The 23,130-nt window shown below is 49.2% G+C and overlaps 1 protein-coding gene across 1 annotated transcript in view; it reads left to right on the forward strand.

Moving 5' to 3' along the window:
- The first annotated feature begins 5,030 nt into the window (after positions 1-5,030).
- LOC118373402 (semaphorin-3G-like) overlaps positions 5,031-23,130 on the forward strand; it is a 57,952-nt gene continuing 39,852 nt past the window's right edge. Inside the window, exon 1 of the mRNA XM_052483068.1 lies at positions 5,031-5,565. Coding sequence (XP_052339028.1) covers positions 5,457-5,565 — 109 coding nt within the window. The 5' untranslated portion in view covers positions 5,031-5,456. The remainder of the gene's footprint in view (positions 5,566-23,130) is intronic.

Genomic DNA, 23,130 nt, shown 5'->3' on the forward strand with positions numbered 1-23,130 from the left:
TGTCAGGAGTGGGTCCCCTGCACCAGCCAATACTCAGGGGGTGTGGAGGGGCAAAGGAGAAAGCCTGTTTCCAGTTGGGTTTCCAGTTGGGTTTTGATCTCTTTAACTGATCTAGGCCCAACAATATGCCCTTTCAGCGACACGCTCACTGGTCGCAGCTACATGTTTGCGTTTAGGCATTGCTGTGATCGGCCAGTTAGAGCCAGCCGGTGCCAGCTCCTTGGAGCCAGAATCCTTCTCTCTCACTCCTCCCGCTTGGCTGGATTGAGGCTGATGAGCTTGAGCTGGTCAGTTCTGCTGCAGCGTTCCGCCAAGTAGCACCAACTTTTAAGGGAAAGGGGAGATGGAGACGCTTGACTGCGCGTCAGTGAAGCAGAAAGCTTTTTATATGTGTGTTTATAACTTAGGGCAGTCTGGAAAGAGTGAGGGAGAGGGGTGAGAGGGGGAGAGCAAGAGAGAGAGAGAGAGAGATGGAGAGAGAGAGCTGGAGAGCAGGCATCAGCAGGGGAAGGGGACTGCTTTGCTGGGGAATGTCTGGTCTGGAGGAGAGAAATATATATATATATATATAGAGAGACAGAGAGAGAGAGAGAGAGAGAGACAGAGACAGAGACAGAGACAGAGACAGAGACAGAGACAGAGACAGAGACAGACAGACAGACAGACAGACAGACAGAAGGGAGAGATGCCACGCGGTCCTTGCCCCTGATGAGGGAAATAAGAGGTGCATATTTATGGGGGGGGAAATGTAATGTCTCATAAATGTCAAGGTAACTCTTATTTGTCCTTTTTCTGTTTTGTCTCTTAGTGACCCACTCAAAGAAAACCATTACATGACAGGGTTACCATACATAACTCAACATAACATAACCCAGTTTACCTCATTCTGAGGACTGGACCCAGCAAGCACTCTGCTATGTTTAGTTGGAAAAGGAACATTTCTTGAGACAAATTTGATTTGATTTGATAGAAGGTATCATGTCCTTATAAGCAAAATGTTTTGGCTTTGGATTGGTTTTATGTTCCCTCTCCTACTTTATGGGTTGTTACAGATTAGTCAGGACAACTCTTTGGTACTGTTATATTTGACCTACTGTATAACTGTAAACCCTGAAGGCTCCCAAAAGATCCACTGCTCTGAATAACACGCACACACACACACACACACACACACACACACACAAACCCACGCAAACCACAGCACAGACACACATACGCACGCACAAACTCACACACACGCACAGACACACACACACTCACAGAAACACACACACACTCACACACACACGCACACACCCACTGCTAGACCACCCCTGTGTAACTCTAAAATGAAACAGACTTAAATATTGACATACACCACAGTCACTCAACACACAACACATTCTAGGCTCACAAAGCAAAGAAGCAGAGGGATACATACACACACAAACACACTGCCACCCTCCCTTTGACACACTTGATGAATGTCTTTCTGGATGGAGGGGGTAAACAAATAAACGTTGGGCACCATGATCTCTGGGTCAGGGGTTATAGGTCACGGTCAATGACGATGCTGCTCTGATCATCTGTGTTCAGGTCGTGAACTTATCACACGGCACCAATCACAGCGCAGCGTCATCCGCGTCACTGTCCCCCCTGAGCCAAATGTAATGGATTATCTACAGTACTTAACATGACGATTATTGTTGCACATCATCACTACATTGGTTATCTTCTGTAACTGTTGCTGTTGGTAGAGTCAGAGTGGTGTGTTTGCCAGATTCCCAGATGTTTTAGATGGTGATGAAATCATCCATCTTGAGGGGAGATTATCCTGACATATCTCCCCACAGAGGGAGCACTACTCTGGGGCCCGGAGCCAGGGAACAATCCCTCAGTCCTCCCCGGTGTAGGCTAGCAGCCAGAGAGATCCTAGCCTATGTAGAGTAAGGGACAGGAGGTCTATAGAGCCCCAAGAATAGATCCCTGAGGAGCTCCAAAGCTGTTTTGGAGGGGTCCAAGAATAGATCCCTGAGGAGCTCCAAAGCTGTTCTGGAGAGGTCCAAGAATAGATCCCTGAGGAGCTCCAGAGATGTTTTGGAGGAGGTCCAAGAATAGATCCCTGGGGAGCTCCAGAGCTTGTTTCAAAGTCCCTATCATACTGAACGTTACTGAGAGCACAGGTGGGGAATGTAAATTATATTGGGGAGGCAAGGGAGTAAAGGAGAGAGAGAGTAGCAAGGGGGAGTGTTGAGGAGGAGTGCATGTTAAAGGGAGTAGGGAGAGCTCAAGGCTTATTTGAGGACAGGGAGTGGGAGGAGGATATGTTAGTGGGGGAGTCAATAGTGAAAAGTGGAATGGTTGCTCAATGGGGAATGAAACCAGAAAGAATATATATAACAGTGAGTGCTTTATTCAAGCAAAACCACAATCCACAACTGTGAGACTGGGATGAGTCAAAGACAATAACCTCCCAGGCCCAGAGCAGCATGTTCAAATGACATGTATAGTTGACTCTCTCTCTCTTTGTTTGGGTCAGTACATGGATCTAAACATGCATTCTGGTAACACAAGATATGTGTTGTTTTTGACTGAGTATCTATAAACAGCGTTATTCAGTCTGACTATGTATGTGAGGCCAGTAGATGTAGCATTGACTCCACAGTCCTCTGCTCCCTCCCTCCCTCCCTCCCTCCCATGCTGCTGTGTTTAAAGGCACCGGTCAGCGGTCACTGCACAGGTCAGTCTGTAATCAGGGTCTGCTTAGAAGTGGGGCGACAACAGGGCTCATGAGCACCCCCTGACACCCCCATGGGGTCAAAGGTCAAATGTGACACACCCAGTTCCACGAGCCTGAGGGGGGCTCTGATGTTTGGGGTTTCAGGCTGGGTTTCTGTACAGCACTTTGAGATATCAGTTGATGTATGAAGGGCAAAATGAATGCATTTGATTTGATGTAACCATGGCAACCCAGGTGTCTGACAGGTAGGGTGGCAAGTACATTGTCTCATGAAATGCACATAGCTACACACACATCACAGTGTGTATGTACACGCATGTATGTTCTTCTACTTTATAGCCATTTTCACTCAACACATCCGGACACATCTTCAGCCACTCTGCACCTGCACTATGATACTGTATATAGTGGTTTGTAGTAAAACCAGGTGTACTTTGTCTCTATCGGCCAAACGTGACTCAGCTCTCCTTCCTGTCCAGACTGTAGCTGCACACAGGCATGCACACACACTCCTGCTCACGCACACACACTCCTGCTCACGCACACACAGGCACGCACACACACTCCTGCTCACGCACACACACTCCTTCTCACGCATACACAGGCACGCCCACACACTCCTCCTCTCAGGTTTTAATAATACAAAACCCTCTCTTCACCTTCAATCATCCCTCGCTCCTCCCCTCCCCTCTCTCCTCCCCAGCTCTGGGAGTGTACAGGGGGCAGGCTGAGGCAAGGCGGACTGTTGAGATAGATTCCAGAGGGGTCCCTGTGGCGAGAAGCAGCCTGTCGCCCCTGTCCGCTCCGATCCACTCCACTCCCTCCCAATCCCAGCATCCACGCTCAGCTCCAGAGTGGGATAAAACATTTATGAACCCCATCTTACTGCCCCTAGGCAAGGCCTGGCCACTGGCTGTGGCTCCCCTCCACCACCACCGCCTCCTGTAACTGGCAGGGCAGGGACCGTGGAGAACGTGCATGGGGAGCGGGCAGCTCGGTTATTATCGACACAGCGGCGTCCCCTTCACTGAGAGCAGCCAACGGTCGGTACTCAGTCCATCGACGTGAGGCATCTGAGTCACAGCACACGAACCCCAAATCATCCACATTTTACTCTCAGTTACAGGGGGCCTTGGTAGTGGGGGGGGAAGATATCGTGGACAGCGTTGTTAGGGTGTCCGTCATTGCGTTGTGGTTGTTTTCAGATTGCGTGCGTTTTAGCGTGTGATCCTGATGATAGCCGCCGTCAGACGTTCTGCATGGTCAACATGGCCTCGGTATGGCCTACATGTACGTGGAGAGGGTCATAAATAGACCAAGTGATAAATCATTCTCTCTCTCTCTCTCTCTCTCTCTCTCTCTCTCTCTCTCTCTCTCTCTCTCTCTCTCTCTCTCTCTCTCTCTCTCTCTCTCTCTCTCTCTCTCTCTCTCTCTCTCTCACACACACACACACACACACACACACACTGAACATAAGCAGTTCAACCTTCTCTCTGCCATTCTCAATCATAGCTGGAGTACTGTTGGATAATTGGGGGAAAGTGATGCAATCTCAAAGAAGCTCCTATTGGATTGACATTTAACCCGAAAAATGTCTGGAACAATGTAACTCTGTCCAAAAGAAACGACATTTCTCCAAATATCCCCCTTCGATCATTCAGTACATTCAACCATACACACATTTCTGTTGTTGCTGAACTTGGGTGTTCCAAAACATAAGGTTGCAAAGCTGTAGGATCCCTTATTGGTTAAGAGGATGTTCATTTTGTCCATTCCAATTAGGTGTTGCTATGGCTGAGCCAGCGCTGGAATGCATTGCCTATGTTTAGGTTATGGGGACAAGAACGGTTCAATTTTGCGTTGATCTCTTAATCAAGGTGCAAATACTACTCCCACTGCCATTGAATTCAAGTACAAGGGAAGGGAACATATTTTCTGGTAGAAACCAGTTTCACCAAAGGCAGTGGATTTTCATTGCCCTGACACCTTGAATGCTTAGCCATAACCCCCCTGAGACCCCTGCTCATTTGGAGAGTGGAGGAGTACCCCCCAATTTAATTAAAGCACTGCACACGTTACAATAGCTCTCAAGGGGCAGGTCGCCCATGATGCGGACAGACCCAGTAATGCCACATTATTTTTGCGCACAGACAATGATAAATTAGACTATTCATTTCACTCCATTTCAGGTTCAAATAGTTAAATCAGACATAGTCTTTATTAAGCAACATTCAATTACATCTCAATCGACTATTAAAATAATTGAACCTATTTATTTATCACCTACAGAGGACTCCGGAGCATTTTCAGTTGAGAGCGTGTCTGGTGAGAGGCGGATCGCTTGGTTGGAGCGCTTCCCTTCGCTGGGCTGCTGCGCGGCTCTCTTGCACCTCCAGAGAAAGGCGGGGTGAGTCTATCCGGTCTATCCCAAGCCCTGTCTAAAAACGGACTCCTTCGGACATCTGAGAAGGAAAAAAAACTCCGGGGCTGGAGCAAAGGCTTGTTCAGAGGGAAACGCGTGTTGAGACCATTAATATCTGAGACCATTACGCACGGAGTTCAGATACAGGATTGACCGAGTCCTTCACGTTAATGACAATTTAGTTTAATCACTTTAAAAAAATACAGTGATAGAATCATTTAGAATAGAAATATTAGTTTGTTACAGAGGTAAATTGCAAGATTTCTAAAAACTCAAAGATCTATCGACAATTCAAAAGGACATTTCCAAGGAACCATGAAGGAATTATCAACTTTCTGCCACAGGGTGACTCTGGTTGCTCTACTTCTAACAACTGTCTCAGCTACCAAGACGAATGTACCACGACTCAGACTTTCATACAAAGGTAAAATACTAAATAAATGCATTTGATCACGTGCGTTTTCTGGTCAGTAGGACTAGGCTATATTGATTTATTTTGTAACATTTTCAAATGTTGATTTATTTTTAACGTTCTTTAAACGTGGGGAATAATTAAGTGATGTGTTTGACTCCTCATTTTAATTCAACTATGTGTCGTCGTTTGAAAATGCGTTTTGACAGAGTGCGCACAAGATGTTTGAACACGTTCGGTAACATTATTTGATTAAGTTCATTAGGTTCATTAGGCGACTTTCTCCATGGCGTGTATATGGATTATAGCCTACTGATTTTTATTCATCATGACCGTACCCACTCCCGGGTAAGCACTCATTTTAAGAATGTTTGCTCGTGTGTTGGTGTGTGTGTGTGTGTGTGTTGGTGTGTGTTGGTGTGTGTGAGCGCGTGCATGTGTACACAACACAGGTGTGAGTGCTCTCCACAGTGCAGATTCAAGCGCCATTAATTGTGGGCAACACCGCGAATGAGAGATCTCTGAATTTCTTTGAAACCCTCCGAAAGTAAATGTGTAGCTATTATAGACTTATATAATAACGTTGTATTAGTAATAGGCCTACAACCTTTTTTTAACAATGTTCTGAAATACACATGGACTAATGTCCTGTTGACCTGAACATTAGGCTACATTTGTTCATATGAACGGAAAACATGACGCATATTTTAAGGCCTATAAATCCAAGAAACTCAGTTTTTTTTTCAAATAATATTTCGATTAAATGTGACTCATGTATATATATATCATGTAATTTCATAAACACTAATACGTTTAATTGCTTTTATCCCATTTTGTCTGCATGTCAGGCACACCCTTACAATAGTATTTTATTTGCAACACGCTTTTATCGCACAGGCCTATGCTTGATATAATTTGGGTGAGTTAAATATTTTCACTCGCACTGGCGTCTTGGAGGGTCTTGTCAAGGTGGGAAATGATTGTGTAAATATGGTTGATTGTGGGCTACTTAGTTTGTTGGTTTTAACTTAACTTTGATAGATCGCCTGCCTTTGGCCCTGAAGGGCGTTTGGTGTGTTTTCACCTCTTCGCCTTCGGGCACACCGTGGCGCCCGAGAAGTGTATTCAATTACTGCCAAGGCAATTACGTTTTATAGAGCGCGCGGTGCACGGCTGTTCAACACGGAAACCGGTAGGCTCTGTCTCTGCAAACTCAGCGAGTAAAAATACAAAGATTAGTCATTTATTGTCTGACAACCACTTTCATTCAACTGCTGCTTTTTCTGCGGCTCGTGGTTTACAGCGGGAGAACGGTGGTCCTTGATCAGCCTCACAATGTTAGACATTTGGAACCGTGTCGGATTACGGTCCTAAATGCCTTGAATGTCTGGTAGCCTACCTAGAGTATCCTCATGACTCAGGCTGCCTGTATGGAGAGGTGCTTGGCTTGGCTGGACCAGAGTGTTGGAATTCCCTGGTCAGTGTTCACAAACATGGCCCTTCCCCAGTCCAAGTGAGTCTGCAATTATTATTGGTTAAAAATCAAAAAAGGATTTCCTCCTGTTGGAGTCTATGTTTTCATTAGAAAAGAATCACTCCATTTTTTTCTCTCCATATCCTGTTGCAGGAAAAATGGCACATCGAACTGGCTTGTAAATTTCCCTGGTATTGACTTCTTGACCAAAAATGTCAGTTAGTTTCCTCTGTTCAGACCCACTATATAACCCGAGGCATCATCCCTTCCCTGGGGCTTTAGAGGTCATTTAGAAACAGGAAACATTGTCATTTTCTCATCTAATCAACTAGTAGGAGTTAAAGCAGGAAGGTGCACCGAGCAGCCCTACTTCCTCTAAATCACCACTACCACTTCTGCCCTCCATCTGTTACACCCCTCCACCCCTCCATCCCAACCCTTCCACTGCTTCACTCAAAGATTATCATCAGTTAGTTAATCCTCCAATCGGTTCCTCTGATCAGAGTCCCTCTCCCCCGTTCCCCTCCCCTCGGCTCCCTCTCGTTCTATTCTTCCGGTGGTATTGGTTGATCCCAGATATGGTGGTGCTCCTGCCTCTTGCTTCCTGCCTCCTGCTCTGTGTGTCAGACTGGAAAGATGGTCGGTGAGAGAGCAGACTGGGTTTGTGATGGGAAGTGGGGAACAGCCCCTAAACCCCTGGCAGCGGGCTCGTAAAGTGTTTCTGGGGCTCCGGGTCGGGGGCGGGGTGTTTACGGGGGTTCTCAGGGGGTGTCATCGTAGCCCCAGGTCTGTTCTGTGCGTTGCAGCAGAGCGTTTGTAGATGGAGCCCCCCACAGTCCCTCTGTCTCCTCACCTCCCACCATGTCCCCTTCCTCCCCCTCCCCATCAATCATATGCAGACCTCAGGAGGATAAATATGCCCGGGAAGTGGACACACACACACACACACACACACACACACACACACACACACACACACACACACACACACACACACACACACACACACACACACACACACACACACACACACACACACACACACACACACACACACACACACACACACACCTCTCTCTCTTGCTCGCATGTACACGAACACAAGAACACAGACAAACACACCGCTCCTCATCATCACCCATTTTGAAAGTGCTGCAGATGGAGGAGCTGCTTGTTTTAGTTGACATGAATGAAGGAGTTTGTTTTTACAGTGTTGCCCAGATGTTGTTCCAGGGGGATTTAGAAGTCTCTCTCTCTCTCTCTCTCTCTCTCTCTCTCTCTCTCTCTCTCTCTCTCTCTCTCTCTCTCTCTCTCTCTCTCGCGTTCTCTCTCGCTCTCTCTCTCTCTCTCCTTCCTTAAGTGCTCCCAGGCTTCTGGAAGAAAAAAAGATTCTCAGAAACTGGGCCAGTTGGCTCATCCCACCAAAGAACTGTATACTGTACAGCGCTGAGAAATTGGAGTGAGAGAGTGAAATACGGAGTGAACTTTTGGTTCTATGACACGGATTGACAGAATTGGGTTGGACTGTACCTCCGGCTGGCATTGCCCCTCAGCTCAACTCCAGTTGTTATGGAATTAGTTTAGGAAATCAAAAGCTCAAGGAAGTCTGAGGAGATGTTCTAGATGATCTACCATTGAGTGGTGGATTGTTCAAGAATGATTGTCAGTAATATCTGTCTGTTCCAGTATATCCAAAAACAAGATGGCCGCCTTGCTGCTACAATACAGGGATGGTGACAGTGGCAGGTACAGTGCATTCGGAAAGTATTCAGACCCCTTCCCCTTTTCCACATTTTGTTACATTACAGCCTTTGCTATGAGACTCGAAATTCAGCTCAGGTGCATCATAGTTTCAATTGATCATCCTTGAGATGTTTCTGGACATGATTTGGATTTGGAAAGGCACACACCTGTCTATATAAGGTCCCATTGTTGACAGTGCTTGTCAGAGCAAAAACCAAGCCATGCGGTAGAAGAAATTGTCCGTAGAGCTCAGAGACAGGACTGTGTCGAGGCAAACCTGAGCAATCGGGGGAGAAGGGCCTTGGTGAGGGAGGTGACCAAGAACCTGATGGTCACTCTGACAGAGCTCCAGAGTTCCTCTGTGGAGATGGGAGAACCTTCCAGAAGGACAACCATCTCTGCAGCACTCCACCAATCAGGTTTTTAGGATAGAGTGGCCAGACGGAATACACTCCTCAGTAAAAGACACATGACGGCCTGCTTTTAGTTTGCCAAAATGCACCTAAAGGACTCTCAGACCATGAGAAACAAGATTCTCTGGTCTGATAAATGCAAGACTGAACTCTTTGGCCTGAATGCCAAGAGTCATGTCTGGGGGAAACCAGGCACCATCCCTATGGTGAAGCATGGTGGTGACAGCATCATGCTCTGGGGATGTTTTTCAGCATCAGAGACTGGGAGACTAGTCAGGATCGAGGGAAAGATGAATGGAGCAAAGTACAGAGAGATCCTTGATGAAAACCTGCTCCAGAGCACACAGGACCTCAGACTGGGGCGAAGGTTCATCTTCCAACAGGACAATGACTCTAAGCACACAGCCAATACAATGCAGGAGTGGCTTCGGGACAAGTCTCTGAATGTCCTTGAGTGGCACAACCAGAGCCCAGACTTGAACCCCTTCGAAAGTCTCTGGAGAGACCTGAAAATATCTGTGCAGCGACGCTCCCCATCCATCCTGACAGAGCTTGAGAGGATCTGCAGAGAAGAATGAGAGAACCTCCCCAAATACAGGTGTGTCAAGCATCATACCCAAGAAGACTCAAGGCTGTAATCGCTGCCAAAGTAAAGAGTCTGAATACTTATGTAAATGGTATATTTCAGTTTTAAAAATGTTATAACCTGTTTTTGCTTTGTCATTATGGGGTATTGTGTGTAGATTGATGAGGGGGAAAAACAAACAATTTAATCCCATTTTAGAATAAAGCTGTAACGCAACAAAATGTGGAAAAAGTCAAGGGGTTTGAATACTTTCAGAATGCACTGTAGCTAGCTGCCGACGCCCGACACCTCAGAGCTGTCATCTCTGCTGTTATCACACTCTGTGGCGTTCTCACACACGTGTGTGTCTGGTGTCTGAGCCTTGCTGAAGTGTCACCGTGTCTGCCTCCTTCATGCCTAAACTTACCCATGGAGGTTTTTGTTGTTGTTTTAAACCTATCCCAAACCTTCACCCTTAACTTAACCATTCGGAATTAGGGCCTGAACTTAACCGTGGAAATGTTGAATTTATGGACAAAGGTTGGATTCTGCCGTGAGACGGAGGAGAGGAGAGAGGGAGAGGAACCCACGAGAGGTGTGAGAGAGAAGAGGGGGAGGCTGGGGAAATGAAAGAGAGAACGGAAGAGTCTAAGAAGATGTAGAGAAAGGAACTCATTATTTGTTCCACTTGTCAGACCTACGGGCGCTCTCTGGACTCTGGCGAACCTGATGTGTGCTTCTTCATGACTATAAAGGAAATTAGATTGAGGTGAAGTTGAGAAGAAATTATTTGTTGGCAGGGCAGATCTTCTTTTTTTTTTTTTTAAATGCCCCATCAAGTCAAAGTGAAAACAGGTGGGGCTATAAACCATACCCACCTAGATGCAACCACTCTTCAGACAAGCCCAGCCCCCCATCCCAGTAGCTCCTACTCCTAGTCAGGGCAGCCCCCGCCCCAGTAGCTCCTACTCCTAGTCAGGGCAGCCCCCGCCCCAGTAGCTCCTACTCCTAGTCAGGGCAGCCCCCGCCCCAGTAGCTCCTACTCCTAGTCAGGGCAGCCCCCGCCCCAGTAGCTCCTACTCCTAGTCAGGGCAGCCCCCCATCCCAGTAGCTCCTACTCCTAGTCAGGGCAGCCCCCGCCCCAGTAGCTCCTACTCCTAGTCAGGGCAGCCCCCCATCCCAGTAGCTCCTACTCCTAGTCAGGGCAGCCCCCCATCCCAGTAGCTCCTACTCCTAGTCAGGGCAGGTCAGTGTGACTGGGGAGTAATGGATTACACAGCCATGGATGGAGCTCAGTCAGGGGAGGCCTGAACAATGCATCATTGTGTCTGTAGCGATGGCTATAACTGGGAGCTATCCACTGCCTCCAATTAGGTAATAAGGCCTGGCAACACGCCTTCCTCTCCCCGTCTCCCCACAGTGCCACATCTGGTAGGGGTCTGGGCTTTCCGTCCATGACAGCCATGCACCGTATTAAGTGGAGAGTAATCTGATGTTGAGATGCGTTCCGATTTGGTGTTGTGGATGTGGTTCTGATAAGGTACCGTTACTGTACTGTGTTTGTCTGTCCAAGTCACCATGCCTTCGGCCATTCTGTTTGGAGTCATGTCCATCTGGTTCATATCGTTTTCACACACACAACACACACACACACACACACGCACGCGCACGCACGCACGCACGCACACGCAGTGATTAATCCCATGGTCTGTTTCTTTAACCTCTCTGTAGATCATTGTCTGGGGAGCCATTAGAGTCCAGCTGAGCCGCAGCATGACACAAGCTAGAGCAGTAAGCATTGAGAGCAGCAGGGTCAGGCCTGACTCTATAGGACGAGTGTGTGTTAAGGGCATGTTAGAGCAAAGAGAGGGATTGGTGGAGGCATGAATGGAGGGGACGGTGAAATAACGACGGAAGGGGGATGTAAGGAGGTAATGGCGGAACAGAGGTGAGAGGATGAAGAGAGGGGAGAGCAGGGGAAAGATAGAGGGATGAAAGGGAGAGCAGGGGAAAGATAGAGGGATGAAAGGGAGAGCAGGGGAAAGAGAGGGATGAAAGGGAGAGCAGGGGAAAGATAGAGGGATGAAAGGGAGAGCAGGGGAAAGATAGAGGGATGAAAGGGAGAGCAGGGGAAAGATAGAGGGATGAAAGGGAGAGCAGGGGAAAGATAGAGGGATGAAAGGGAGAGCAGGGGAAAGAGAGGGATGAAAGGGAGAGCAGGGGAAAGATAGAGGGATGAAAGGGAGGGGAGAGCAGGGGAAAGGTAGGGGAGAGCAGGGGAAAGGTAGAGGAGAGCAGGGGAAAGGTAGAGGGATGAAGGGAGGGGAGAGCAGGGGAAAGGTAGAGGGATGAAAGGAGGGGAGAGCAGGGGAAAGGTAGAGGGATGAAAGGAGGGGAGAGCAGGGGAAAGGTAGAGGGATGAAAGGAGGGAGAGCAGGGGAAAGATATAGGGATGAAAGGGAGAGCAGGGGAAGATAGAGGGATGAAAGGGAGGGGAAAGGGGAAATGTAGAGGGATGAAAAGGGAGAGCAGGGGAAAGATAGAGGGATGAAAGGGAGGGGAGAGCAGGGGAAAGGTATAGGGATGAAAGGGAGGGAGTGCAGGGGAAAGGTAGAGGGATGAAGGGAGGGGAGAGCAGGGGAAAGGTAGAGGAGAGCAGGGGAAAGATAGAGGGATGAAAGGGAGAGCAGGGGAAAGATAGAGGGATGAAAGGGAGAGCAGGGGAAAGAGAGGGATGAAAGGGAGAGCAGGGGAAAGATATAGGGATGAAAGGGATAGCAGGGGAAAGATAGAGGGGTGAAAGGGAGAGCAGGGGAAAAATAGAGGGATGAAAGGGAGGGGAGAGCAGGGGAAAGATAGAGGGATGAAAGGGAGAAGGGGAAAGATAGAGGGATGAAAGGGAGAGCAGGGGAAAGATAGAGGGATGAAAGGGAGGGGAGAGCAGGGGAAAGGTAGAGGAGAGCAGGGGAAAGGTAGAGGGATGAAGGGAGGGGAGAGCAGGGGAAAGGTAGAGGGATGAAAGGAGGGGAGAGCAGGGGAAAGGTAGAGGGATGAAAGGAGGGGAGAGCAGGGGAAAGATATAGGGATGAAAGGGAGAGAAGGGGAAAGATAGAGGAATGAAAGGGAGAGCAGGGGAAGATAGAGGGATGAAAGGGAGGGGAGAGCAGGGGAAAGGTAGAGGGATGAAAGGGAGGGGAGAGCAGGGGAAAGGTAGAGGGATGAAGGGAGGGGAGAGCAGGGGAAAGGTAGAGGGATGAAAGGAGGGGAGAGCAGGGGAAAGGTAGAGGGATGAAAGGAGGGGAGAGCAGGGGAAAGGTAGAGGGATGAAAGGAGGGGAGAGCAGGGGAAAGATATAGGGATGAAAGGGAGAGCAGGGGAAGATAGAGGGATGAAAGGGAGGGGAGAGCAGGGGAAATGTAGAGGGATGAAAGGGAGGGGAGAGCAGGGGAAAGGTAGAGGGATGAAAGGGAGGGGAGAGCAGGGGAAAGGTAGAGGGATGAAAGGGAGGGGAGTGCAGGGGAAAGGTAGAGGGATGAAGGGAGGGGAGAGCAGGGGAAAGGTAGAGGGATGAAGGGAGGGGAGAGCAGGGGAAAGGTAGAGGGATGAAGGGAGGGGAGAGCAAGGGAAAGGTAGAGGGATGAAAGGGAGAGCAGGGGAAAGATAGAGGGATGAAAGGGAGAGCAGGGGAAAGATAGAGGGATGAAAGGGAGAGCAGGGGAAAGATAGAGGGATGAAAGGGAGAGCAGGGGAAAGATATAGGGATGAAAGGGATAGCAGGGGAAAGATAGAGGGGTGAAAGGGAGAGCAGGGGAAAGATAGAGGGATGAAAGGACGAGCAGGGGAAAGATAGAGGGATGAAAGGGAGGAGAGAGCAGGGGAAAGGTAGAGGGGTGAAAGGGAGGGGAGAGCAGGGGAAAGGTAGAGGGATGAAGGGAGGGGAGAGCAGGGGAAAGGTAGAGGGATGAAAGGAGGGGAGAGCAGGGGAAAGGTAGAGGGATGAAAGGAGGGGAGAGCAGGGGAAAGGTAGAGGGATGAAAGGAGGGGAGAGCAGGGGAAAGGTAGAGGGATGAAAGGAGGGGAGAGCAGGGGAAAGGTAGAGGGATGAAAGGAGGGGAGAGCAGGGGAGAGATAGAGGGATGAAAGGGAGAGCAGGGGAAAGGCAGAGGGATGAAGGGAGGAGAGCAGGGGATAGAGGGATGAAAGGAGAGAGAAGGGGAAAGATGGAGGGATGAAAGGGAGAGCAGGGGAAAGATAGAGGGATGAAAGGGAGAGAAGGGGAGAGATAGAGGGATGAAAGGGAGAGCAGGGGAAAGGTAGAGGGATGAAAGGAGGGGAGAGCAGGGGAAAGGTAGAGGGATGAAAGGGAGAACAGGGGAAAGGTAGAGGGATGAAAGGGAGAGCAGGGGAAAGGTAGAGGGATGAAAGGAGGGGAGAGCAGGGGAAAGGTAGAGGGATGAAAGGAGGGGAGAGCAGGGGAAAGGTAGAGGGATGAAAGGAGGGGAGAGCAGGGGAAAGGTAGAGGGATGAAAGGAGGGGAGAGCAGGGGAAAGGTAGAGGGATGAAAGGAGGGGAGAGCAGGGGAAAGGTAGAGGGATGAAAGGGAGAGCAGGGGAGAGATAGAGGGATGAAAGGGAAGCAGGGGAAAGATAGAGGGATGAAAGGGAGAGATAGAGGGATGAAAGGGAGAGCAGGGGAAAGGTAGAGGGATGAAAGGAGGGGAGAGCAGGGGAAAGGTAGAGGGATAAAAGGGATGAAAGGGGAAAGGTAGAGAGGAAAGGGAGAACAGGGGAAAGGTAGAGAGATGAAAGGAGGGGAGAACAGGGAAAGGTAGAGGGATGAAAGGAGGGGAGAACAGGGGAAAGGTAGAGGGATGAAAGGAGGGGAGAGCAGGGGAAAGGTAGAGGGATGAAAGGAGGGGAGAGCAGGGGAAAGATAGAGGGATGAAAGGGGGGGAGGCAGGGGAAAGATAGAGGGATGAAAGGGAGGAGAGAGCAGGGGAAAGATAGAGGGATGAAAGGGAGGAGAGTGCAGGTGAAAGTTGCAGGGGAAAGATAGAGGGATGAAAAGGGAAGGGAAGGAATGGCTCAGAGTTGAGCACCTGAGGATGAGACACAGAGTCCCTTTCAGCAGGCAGGGTTGAGGGTTCGAGGCCTAACAAAGTGTCATTGATCATCTGTCATGTAGATTAGTTCTCCCCTGTCCACAAGAGGGCTAGAAATGTGTGTGTGTGTGTTTGCGTGCGTGTGTGTGTGTGTGTGTTAGTCCGTGAGAGAGTGTCTATGCAAGTCTGTTTCTCTATATACACATTATACAGTCTCTGTGTGTCTGTATATTTGATTGTGTGTGTATAAAGAAACATTTCCATCCTGGATGGACAATAAAGTTGTATTCTATTCTATATGTGAGTATAAATACGTCACCCTTGTTCAGTGTATTTGTGTTTTCAGGGCTCAGTTCTGTCTGACCAGCGTGTCTAAGTGAGCCCTTGACAGTGCATTGTGTGAAGAGCTAGCCAATATCAACCCCAGTGTCCGGAGAAATGACAACGCTGTCCATGCGTGGAACAAATTACACAAATGGCTGCAGTCCAGGGGGTTAAATCTATTTATCTGACCCGTTCCCACAATCCCACCCCATCCCCCTGTCATCCACCTCTCCAAACCTTCTACGTCCTTTTGTCTTCAAGTGGTTTCATTTCATAACGGGGACAGCCTGGCCGGGAGTTGCTGTGCCATCTTAAAGATGGATGCCAGGGGTTTGAAGTGGGCTCTTTCTTTCTTTCTTCATAAAAGGCTCTCCCTCCCCTCGGGTTGGGTAAACAGCTCAGACCTCTGCTGTGCAGTTCACTGGAGAGCGAGAGAAAGCGAGAGACAGAACGAGGGAGAGGGAGGCAACGAGAGAGAGCGGGAGAGAGAGAGAGAGAACTGTGGTCCTGCTTGGCCCATAGCACAGGCAAAGAAAGAAAGAGAGAGACAGAACGAGGGAGAGGGAGGGAACGAGAGAGCTGGAGAGAGAGAGAGAGAGAACTGTGGTCCTGCTTGGCCCATAACACAGGCAAAGAAAGAAAGAGAGAGAGAAAGATCCATGATTAGAGGGAGAGGGAGGAGTATTTATGTTAGGGTATGAAAAGCTCTACCTAAAGCAATACGGGCTCTCATAGCTACTCTACTAGGGGTTAGCAGGGTTTGTATATTTTTTCTGACTGCTGCTGGGGTTGGCCCTTGCTGCCTGCCGGTGCAAGCTGGCCCGGTGAGAGAGTTAGTGAGGGGGGCTACAGTTTCAACTGGGGCTGCAGGGCCTGTGGTCCTACGGGTCCCATGGGGCTCGGAAACTAGGGGTGGTAGTATTGACAGGAATGTCTAAATGCTAGGGGGGGTGGGTACGTAAACACAGGTCTTTGCCCTCCCGCTTCCCCCACAATACTACTGTAATCACACTGATTGGACGTCGCATCTACCGTTGCCCTCTGACTCTGATTTCTCCTATTTGGCTGACGTTCAGCGCAGTGAACACAGGAAGCGGAGAACGTTCTTCATCCCTTTTGGCAAATGAGACAACGGAGGATTTGGTGGAAGGAAGGCCCTGCGTTCTCCCTGGGTTGGTCTGGGTGAGAGGCTACGTGTGGATGTCATGATGAGTGTTGGAATAAAGAATGGACTTGAGATGGTGTCAGAATGTTGTTTGCATGTGTGTATGTGAGTGGGTTAGCGTAACGTGGGTGTACCCGTGTGTCTACCCGTGTGTCTACCCGTGTGTCTACCCGTGTGTCTACTCGTGTTATTGCACTAGAGATGCACTGCTGGTGAGTCTGGCTGTGGGCCAGTTGAAGGTGAGCAGGAGAAAGCCTGGGGTGATGGGAACTCCCTCTGAGAGCGTTCACAGCGCAGACAGTTCGTGTCGCTCACAGTGATGTCAGCTGCTATGAACCCCCCCGCTGTCAGCTGCACTGCCTCCGCAATCGATTAGTTCCACCCAGGAGCTGCTGACAGGAAGTTCCAAGAGCAACATCACCCGCTGCACATTCTATAATTATTACAGGGAACACACGCACATCCACACAGAGCACGCACACACACACACACACACACACACACACACACACACACACACACACACACACACACACACACACACACACACACACACACACACACACACACACACACACACACACACACACACACACACACACACTGCGCCCATTACCTCAACGCTCCTGGCGATTGTATAGGCTGCAGTTAACTGATACCTGAGCCAATACTCCATACAGACGATGTGGTGTGTGTGTGGACACTTGTGTGTCCATCCCTAGATGAGTGTGTGTGTATATGCATTTGTTAATTGAGAGAGTGCTTCAACATTGGGTGCTGCCTGCCTGCCGCTGATAGAGGGAGCCGGCTGGTACAGACCAGGGAGACTGCCTGCATGCTAGAGTTGACGAGGGTAATTTCTTCATTACATAGAGAGGAGGAGGGAGACTTTCTCCGCTGGGTCTAGGAGGACTAGATTGGACTGGGCCTTCCAGGACCCCACTAGACCCTCCAGAAGTGGCCTGGTTCTGGTTATTCTGACGCACCTTGTTGGGAAGCACTAGAACGCTTAACAGTCGATCGACCACTTCGTTGGGACGTATCATCAAGTCCCTGTCCCTTTTCACGGCCCTCCCTACTAGCCGTTTACACTTCAGCCCCAATTCCCCCATAATGCCTGGTTTAGGGTATTTTATGAGCACTAGGTGTGAGCCAGCAGGGTTTGGACTGGGTTTGGGGGCGAAACCTCAAACCACTGTGAAAGTTTACAGTGAATTGGCCGTCCTTTTGATAAGGGGGTTGATTGGAGTCCGGGATGCTGAGGTCACCCTCTCCGCCCCTCTCTCCCTTCTCTCCCCCGGCCTGTTGGTTGACTCTGTGGGGTAATTGTATGACTCTGCTCAGATAGGCGTCCTGAGACGACTGATAAGAGAGAGGTTCCAGGATGTGTGTGTGTGTGTGATTGCGCGCATGTGCGCCCCCGTGTGTGTGTGTGTGCGCGCGCGTGTGTTTGTGTGCGCCTGTGTGTGCGTGCCAGTGGATCCATTCTGACAGAGCCCTGGCAGTGGTTTGAAGAATGGACTTTATCAGTGCTAACCTCAGACAAACACCTGATTTCTGTCCCATAGACACAAAGACCCCTTTATAGACCCCATTCAGATCCACAGTCCCCATACGCAGTGTATAATCTAGGAAAGAGCAGCTAGGGGGATGAAATATGGCACATGCTGTTCTGTGAAGGTGTGTGTGTGTGTGTGTGTGTGTGTGTGTGTGTGTGTGTGTGTGTGTGTGTGTGTGTGTGTGTGTGTGTGTGTGTGTGTGTGTGTGTGTGTGTGTGTGTGTGTGCTTACTTGTGTGTGTATGATTCCACGGTTGGTTATATATGACAGGCCCGGAGATGGCGGGGGACGCATGGACAGGAAACACAGGGCTTTCCTGTGTCACAGGCATCTGTTATGGGGCAGGTTGACACGGATAATGGTGGCAGTCCTGCCAAGTGGGTCCCTTGTGGGTCCGGCCAAAAAGGAGGGGGTGGGTAGTCTGGACAGTGGAGGAGATGGGGAGGGAGTGGGAGAAGATGGAGGAGGAGGTAAGATGGCTGACTTGTGTGTAGTCTCAGATTCCCAGAGTCTTTTAAAGGGTGCTCTCTCTCTCTCTGTGTGTGTGTCTGTGTGTGTGTCTGTGTGTGTGTGTGTGTGTGTGTGTGTGTGTGTGTGTGTGTGTGTGTGTGTGTGTGTGTGTGTGTGTGTGTGTGTGTGTGTGTGTGTGTGTGTGTGTGTGTCGTCCTATGTGTGTGTTATCTGTGGTGTGTGTGTGTACTAACCGCCAGGTGTGTGGAGACAGCGAAGGTGTGTGTGTGTCAATCTGCCTTTTGCATGTGAAAAAACTTGTCAGATGGAGGAGATAGGGGGAGAGAGGTGTGGGAGAGATGTGCCGATGACAGGTGTGAGATTGAGACAAGGAGAGAGAAGGGATTTGAACTGTACCATGAAGAACGAGTGAAGGAGAGAAGAGAGTGAATGGTGCATGGTGTGGCCCTTGAGGTCTAACGGGCCTCCGATGTGCCCCCCTCCTCCTCCCCTAGCCCCTCAACCCCTCGCCCTAAGCTCAGAATAACTCCTCCAGCCATTCCTAAACACCCTAACGACTAAACCTCAATTTGTTCCTTGTAGAAGAGACAATCAAATACGAGAGCCTTGAGCGCTCCCTCATATTCTCCGTCCTCATCTCTCTGTCCCTTTCTCTCTCTCTCTCTTCACCTTAGTCTCTCCTTCTCACGCTCTTCCAATCGTTGTTTTTCCATCTAAACACTGAAATAATACAGCTAGATTGGGGTTATTTTTAAGACAAAATCCATCCCTCAGAATATATCTTCACATACACAGCTGTGTGGATGATGGATGGAGGATGGAAATGTTGGACTTGTGGCCAAGGTTTTCAGAGGATCTGTATTGAATGCAATGTCGCAGTAAGATAATACTGTGTGTGTGATTGGATGTTATGGTTACAAGACAGAGAATGTGGAATATTGCACGTTGATGATTTTGGTAGTTGTTGTCCCAGTTCTGGAGTTGGTTAGAGGTTTTATTCATTACTGATCAAAGCTCTTGTGGCTGGTGGCACTGTGCACCACTAAGGTAGCGTTGTCTGGGTCAATGGGGGTGTGGTTGGCACACATACAGATAGTCTGGGTTGGCCTGAGTTGGTCTGGGTTGGTTGGTCTGGGTTAGTCTGGGTTGATCTGGGTTAGTCTGGGTTAGTCAGTGTTGGTCTGGGTTAGTCTGGGTTGATCTGGGTTGGTCTGGGTTGATCTGTGTTGGTCTCAGTTAGTCTCGGGTGATCTGGGTTGGTCTTGATTGGTCTGGGTTAGTATTGGTTAGTCTTGCTTAGTCTTGGTTGGTCTTGGTTAGTCTAGGTTTGTCTGGGTTAGTCTGGGTTGGTCTGGGTTAGTCTAGGTTGGTCTGGGTTGGTCTGGGTTGGTCTGGGTTGGTCTGGGTTGGTCTGGGTTGGTCTGGGTTAGTCTAGGTTGGTCTGGGTTAGTCGGGGTTGTCTGGGTTGATCTGGGTTGTCCTAGTGTCGTATAGGGTCAATATTATCCCGGGGTTCAGGTGTCAGCACTGAGGACCATCCAGACAGGGAGCTGAACACACACACACACACACACACACACACACACACACACACACACACACACACACACACACACACACACACACACACACACACACACACACACACACACACACACACACACACACACACACACACACACACACACACACACACACACACACACACACACACACACACACACACACACACACACACACACACACACACACACACACACACACACACACACACACACACACACACACACACACACACACACACACACACACACACACACACACACACACACACACACACACACACACACACACACACACACACACACACACACACACACACACACACACACACACACACACACACACAGGTGTCAGCACACACACCACACACACACACACACACACACACACACACACACACACACACACACGCACGCACGCACGCACGCGCACACACACACACGCGCACACAAACCTATTATGGGGCATTAGCCTGTGGGGTGCCTGTATAGCGCGACCGGAGGAAGGACTCAGACGAGATGTTTACACTCTTAATCCACAGGACAAACACACAAGAAGACTGAAGAGGAGGAGAAAAGAGAAGGGCAAGAACCCTCCACAGACCCCGACCCTCCCTGACCCCCTCCTCCCCTCCCCTCTCTCCAGCCTCCAGCCGCTGTGTTTGGTTCCCAAAGCCCCAGACCCACAAAGAGTGACCCCTTTCTCTCTCTGTTTATTTGTGTCTGCGGGTCACCACAGTCGGAGGATAGAGTGGATACTTGGTTAAAAGCTCTATGTGGGAGCGTAGTTGGTTTTAGTTTTGTGGAGTTGAGTTTAAGGCAAAATGTCTGTGATAATCAAGAACGGACATATGGAGAACAGGTGTACCACTTAGATCCTGGTTTTTGTTTGTTTAGAGCAATCGTGTAACGGTGGCATGTTTTTCTCCATACGTGCACTGTTGTTTTTCTGCATTTGGGGATTCTTTTGTTGGTCAGTAAGAGGGTTACAAGTGAATTGACATGTATCTTACTGTGGGTGAGGCTTTTGAAGAGGTAAAAGATAGAGGGAATGGAGATGAAGATGGAGAGAGGGAAGGAGAAAAATAGAACACGTGTGTGGTGTGGCTGAGGTTGAGTTTTCAGAGGAAAAGCGTCAGACTGTTACAGTGCTAACAAGTGTGAGTGTGTGTGTGCTTGTCTGTGTGTCTATTTGTGTGTGTGTGTTTGCGTGTGTTTATGTGTGTGTGTTTTTTGTGTATAGTATCTTCAGTTTGGGGGTTTGGGACATGGGGCCAGCTAAAGCAATGGAGTATGAGCTGCATCACTGACAGGTCTCCTATATTCCTCTCTGTCAAAATATAGAGGTGGGAGCAGAGCAACAGATCACTGTCGCGCGATAGTCGGCTGTCACGCCTTCAACACCCACAACTAGATGGCGCCGACGGAGAAGGGCGTCATCTTACGAGTTCCAACCCGACTTTGCTATTTAGTGACTTTTATCGTGTTTTTCTTTTTTATCTTACAGAAAGTTCAGACAATTATCACATATGACCTCCAAGCACTTCTGGACAAACACGACTTAATCTCTGACTCAGCTGTTCCACTGTTCCCTAATTCCTTTGTTCCATGGGCCACCAAGACGCCTCCGACGCAGGAGACGAGGTGGAGTCCTGGGTGAGATTGAGGCGAAGAGAAATTCTAACGGCGCTCCCCTCCGTTCTATTGGCAAAATGTCCAGTCACTGGAGAATAAGATGGATGAGCTTCGTCTGAGAGTCTCCCATCAGAGACTTGAAAAGCAGCAATATTATTGGTCTTACTGAAACTTGGCCGGATGATGACGCTACCCACGTAGTTCTCAATGGATTCTCCAGGCAGTGGCGGGATTGGGCGGCGGCTTCAGGGAATGCGAAAGACGGAGGAGTGTGTTTTTTTTCATGAACGGAACCTGGTGTGCTGCTTCAATTGTGAAGGAAATCCCAAGCTTTTGCTCACCTGATATAGAACACCTCATGGTGAGCTGCAGACCCTTTTATCTACCAAGAGAGTTCTCATCCGTAATTATCACGGCTGTCTACATCCCTCCACAAGCCAACACCACTCTGGCACTCAACGAACTGTACGGGTCCATGAACAAATAAGAAACCGCTCACCCAGAGGCAGTGTTTCTGGTGGGCGGAGACTTTAACAGGGGGAGGCTTAAAAGCGCCCTACCTCACTTTTACCGACATGTTTCCTATGACACTAGGGGCTCGAAAACTCTAGACCACTTTTATTCTACCCCCAGAAACACATACAAGGCCCTCGTTCGTCCTCCCTTTGGCAAATCTGACCAAGACTCCATTCTCCTGCTTCCTGTTTACCAACAAACGCTCAAACAGGAAGTACCAGTGTTGAGCTCAATAAGGAGGTGGTCAGATGAAGCAGACGCGATCCTGGGATATGTTCCCGGGGTTCAACTGATAGCATTGAGGAGTTTACCACAACAGTCAAAGGCTTCATCAATAAGTGCATAGACGATGGCGCCCCAACAGAGACTTCAAGGATGTATCCAAACCAAAAACCATGGATTACGGGAAATATCCGCACAGGGCTAAAGGTTGGGCTACCGCTTACAAGGTGGAAGCCTATTACGCCAGCTCCGAAGATCGTCATGTGTGGCCGGGCTTGCAGACAATAACGGATTAGAAAGGGAAACCCAGCCGTGAGTTGCTCAGCGATGCAGAACTCCCAAAAGAGCTAAATGCCTTTTATGCTCGCTTCGAAGGAATGTCACACTGTGCCTTGTGTGAAAGCCCTTGTTTTTTTCCCGGATAACTGTGTGATCTCGCTCTCCGTTGTTGATGTGAGCAAAACGTTTAAACATATTAACAAGCAGACGGAATACCAGGGTGCGTTCTCAAAGCTTGCACGGACCAGCTGGCAAGTGGCTTCGAGGACATTTGACATTTTCAATCTCTCTTGTCCCAGTCTATAAAACCAACATGTTTCAAGCTGACCACCATTGTCCCTGTTCCCAAGCGCTCCAAGGTAACCTACCTAGTAACCTATGTGTGTGCCTACTATCACCCTGTAGCACTCACATCTGTAATTATGAAGTGCTTTGAAAGGCTGGTCATGACACACATCAACACCATCATCTCAGACACCTTAGAATCACGCCAATTCACATACCGCCCCAACAGATCCACAGATGACGCAATCTCAATTGCACTCCAC

The sequence above is a fragment of the Oncorhynchus keta genome, chromosome 28, assembly GCF_023373465.1.
Source record: "Oncorhynchus keta strain PuntledgeMale-10-30-2019 chromosome 28, Oket_V2, whole genome shotgun sequence".
NCBI lineage: Eukaryota > Metazoa > Chordata > Actinopteri > Salmoniformes > Salmonidae > Oncorhynchus > Oncorhynchus keta.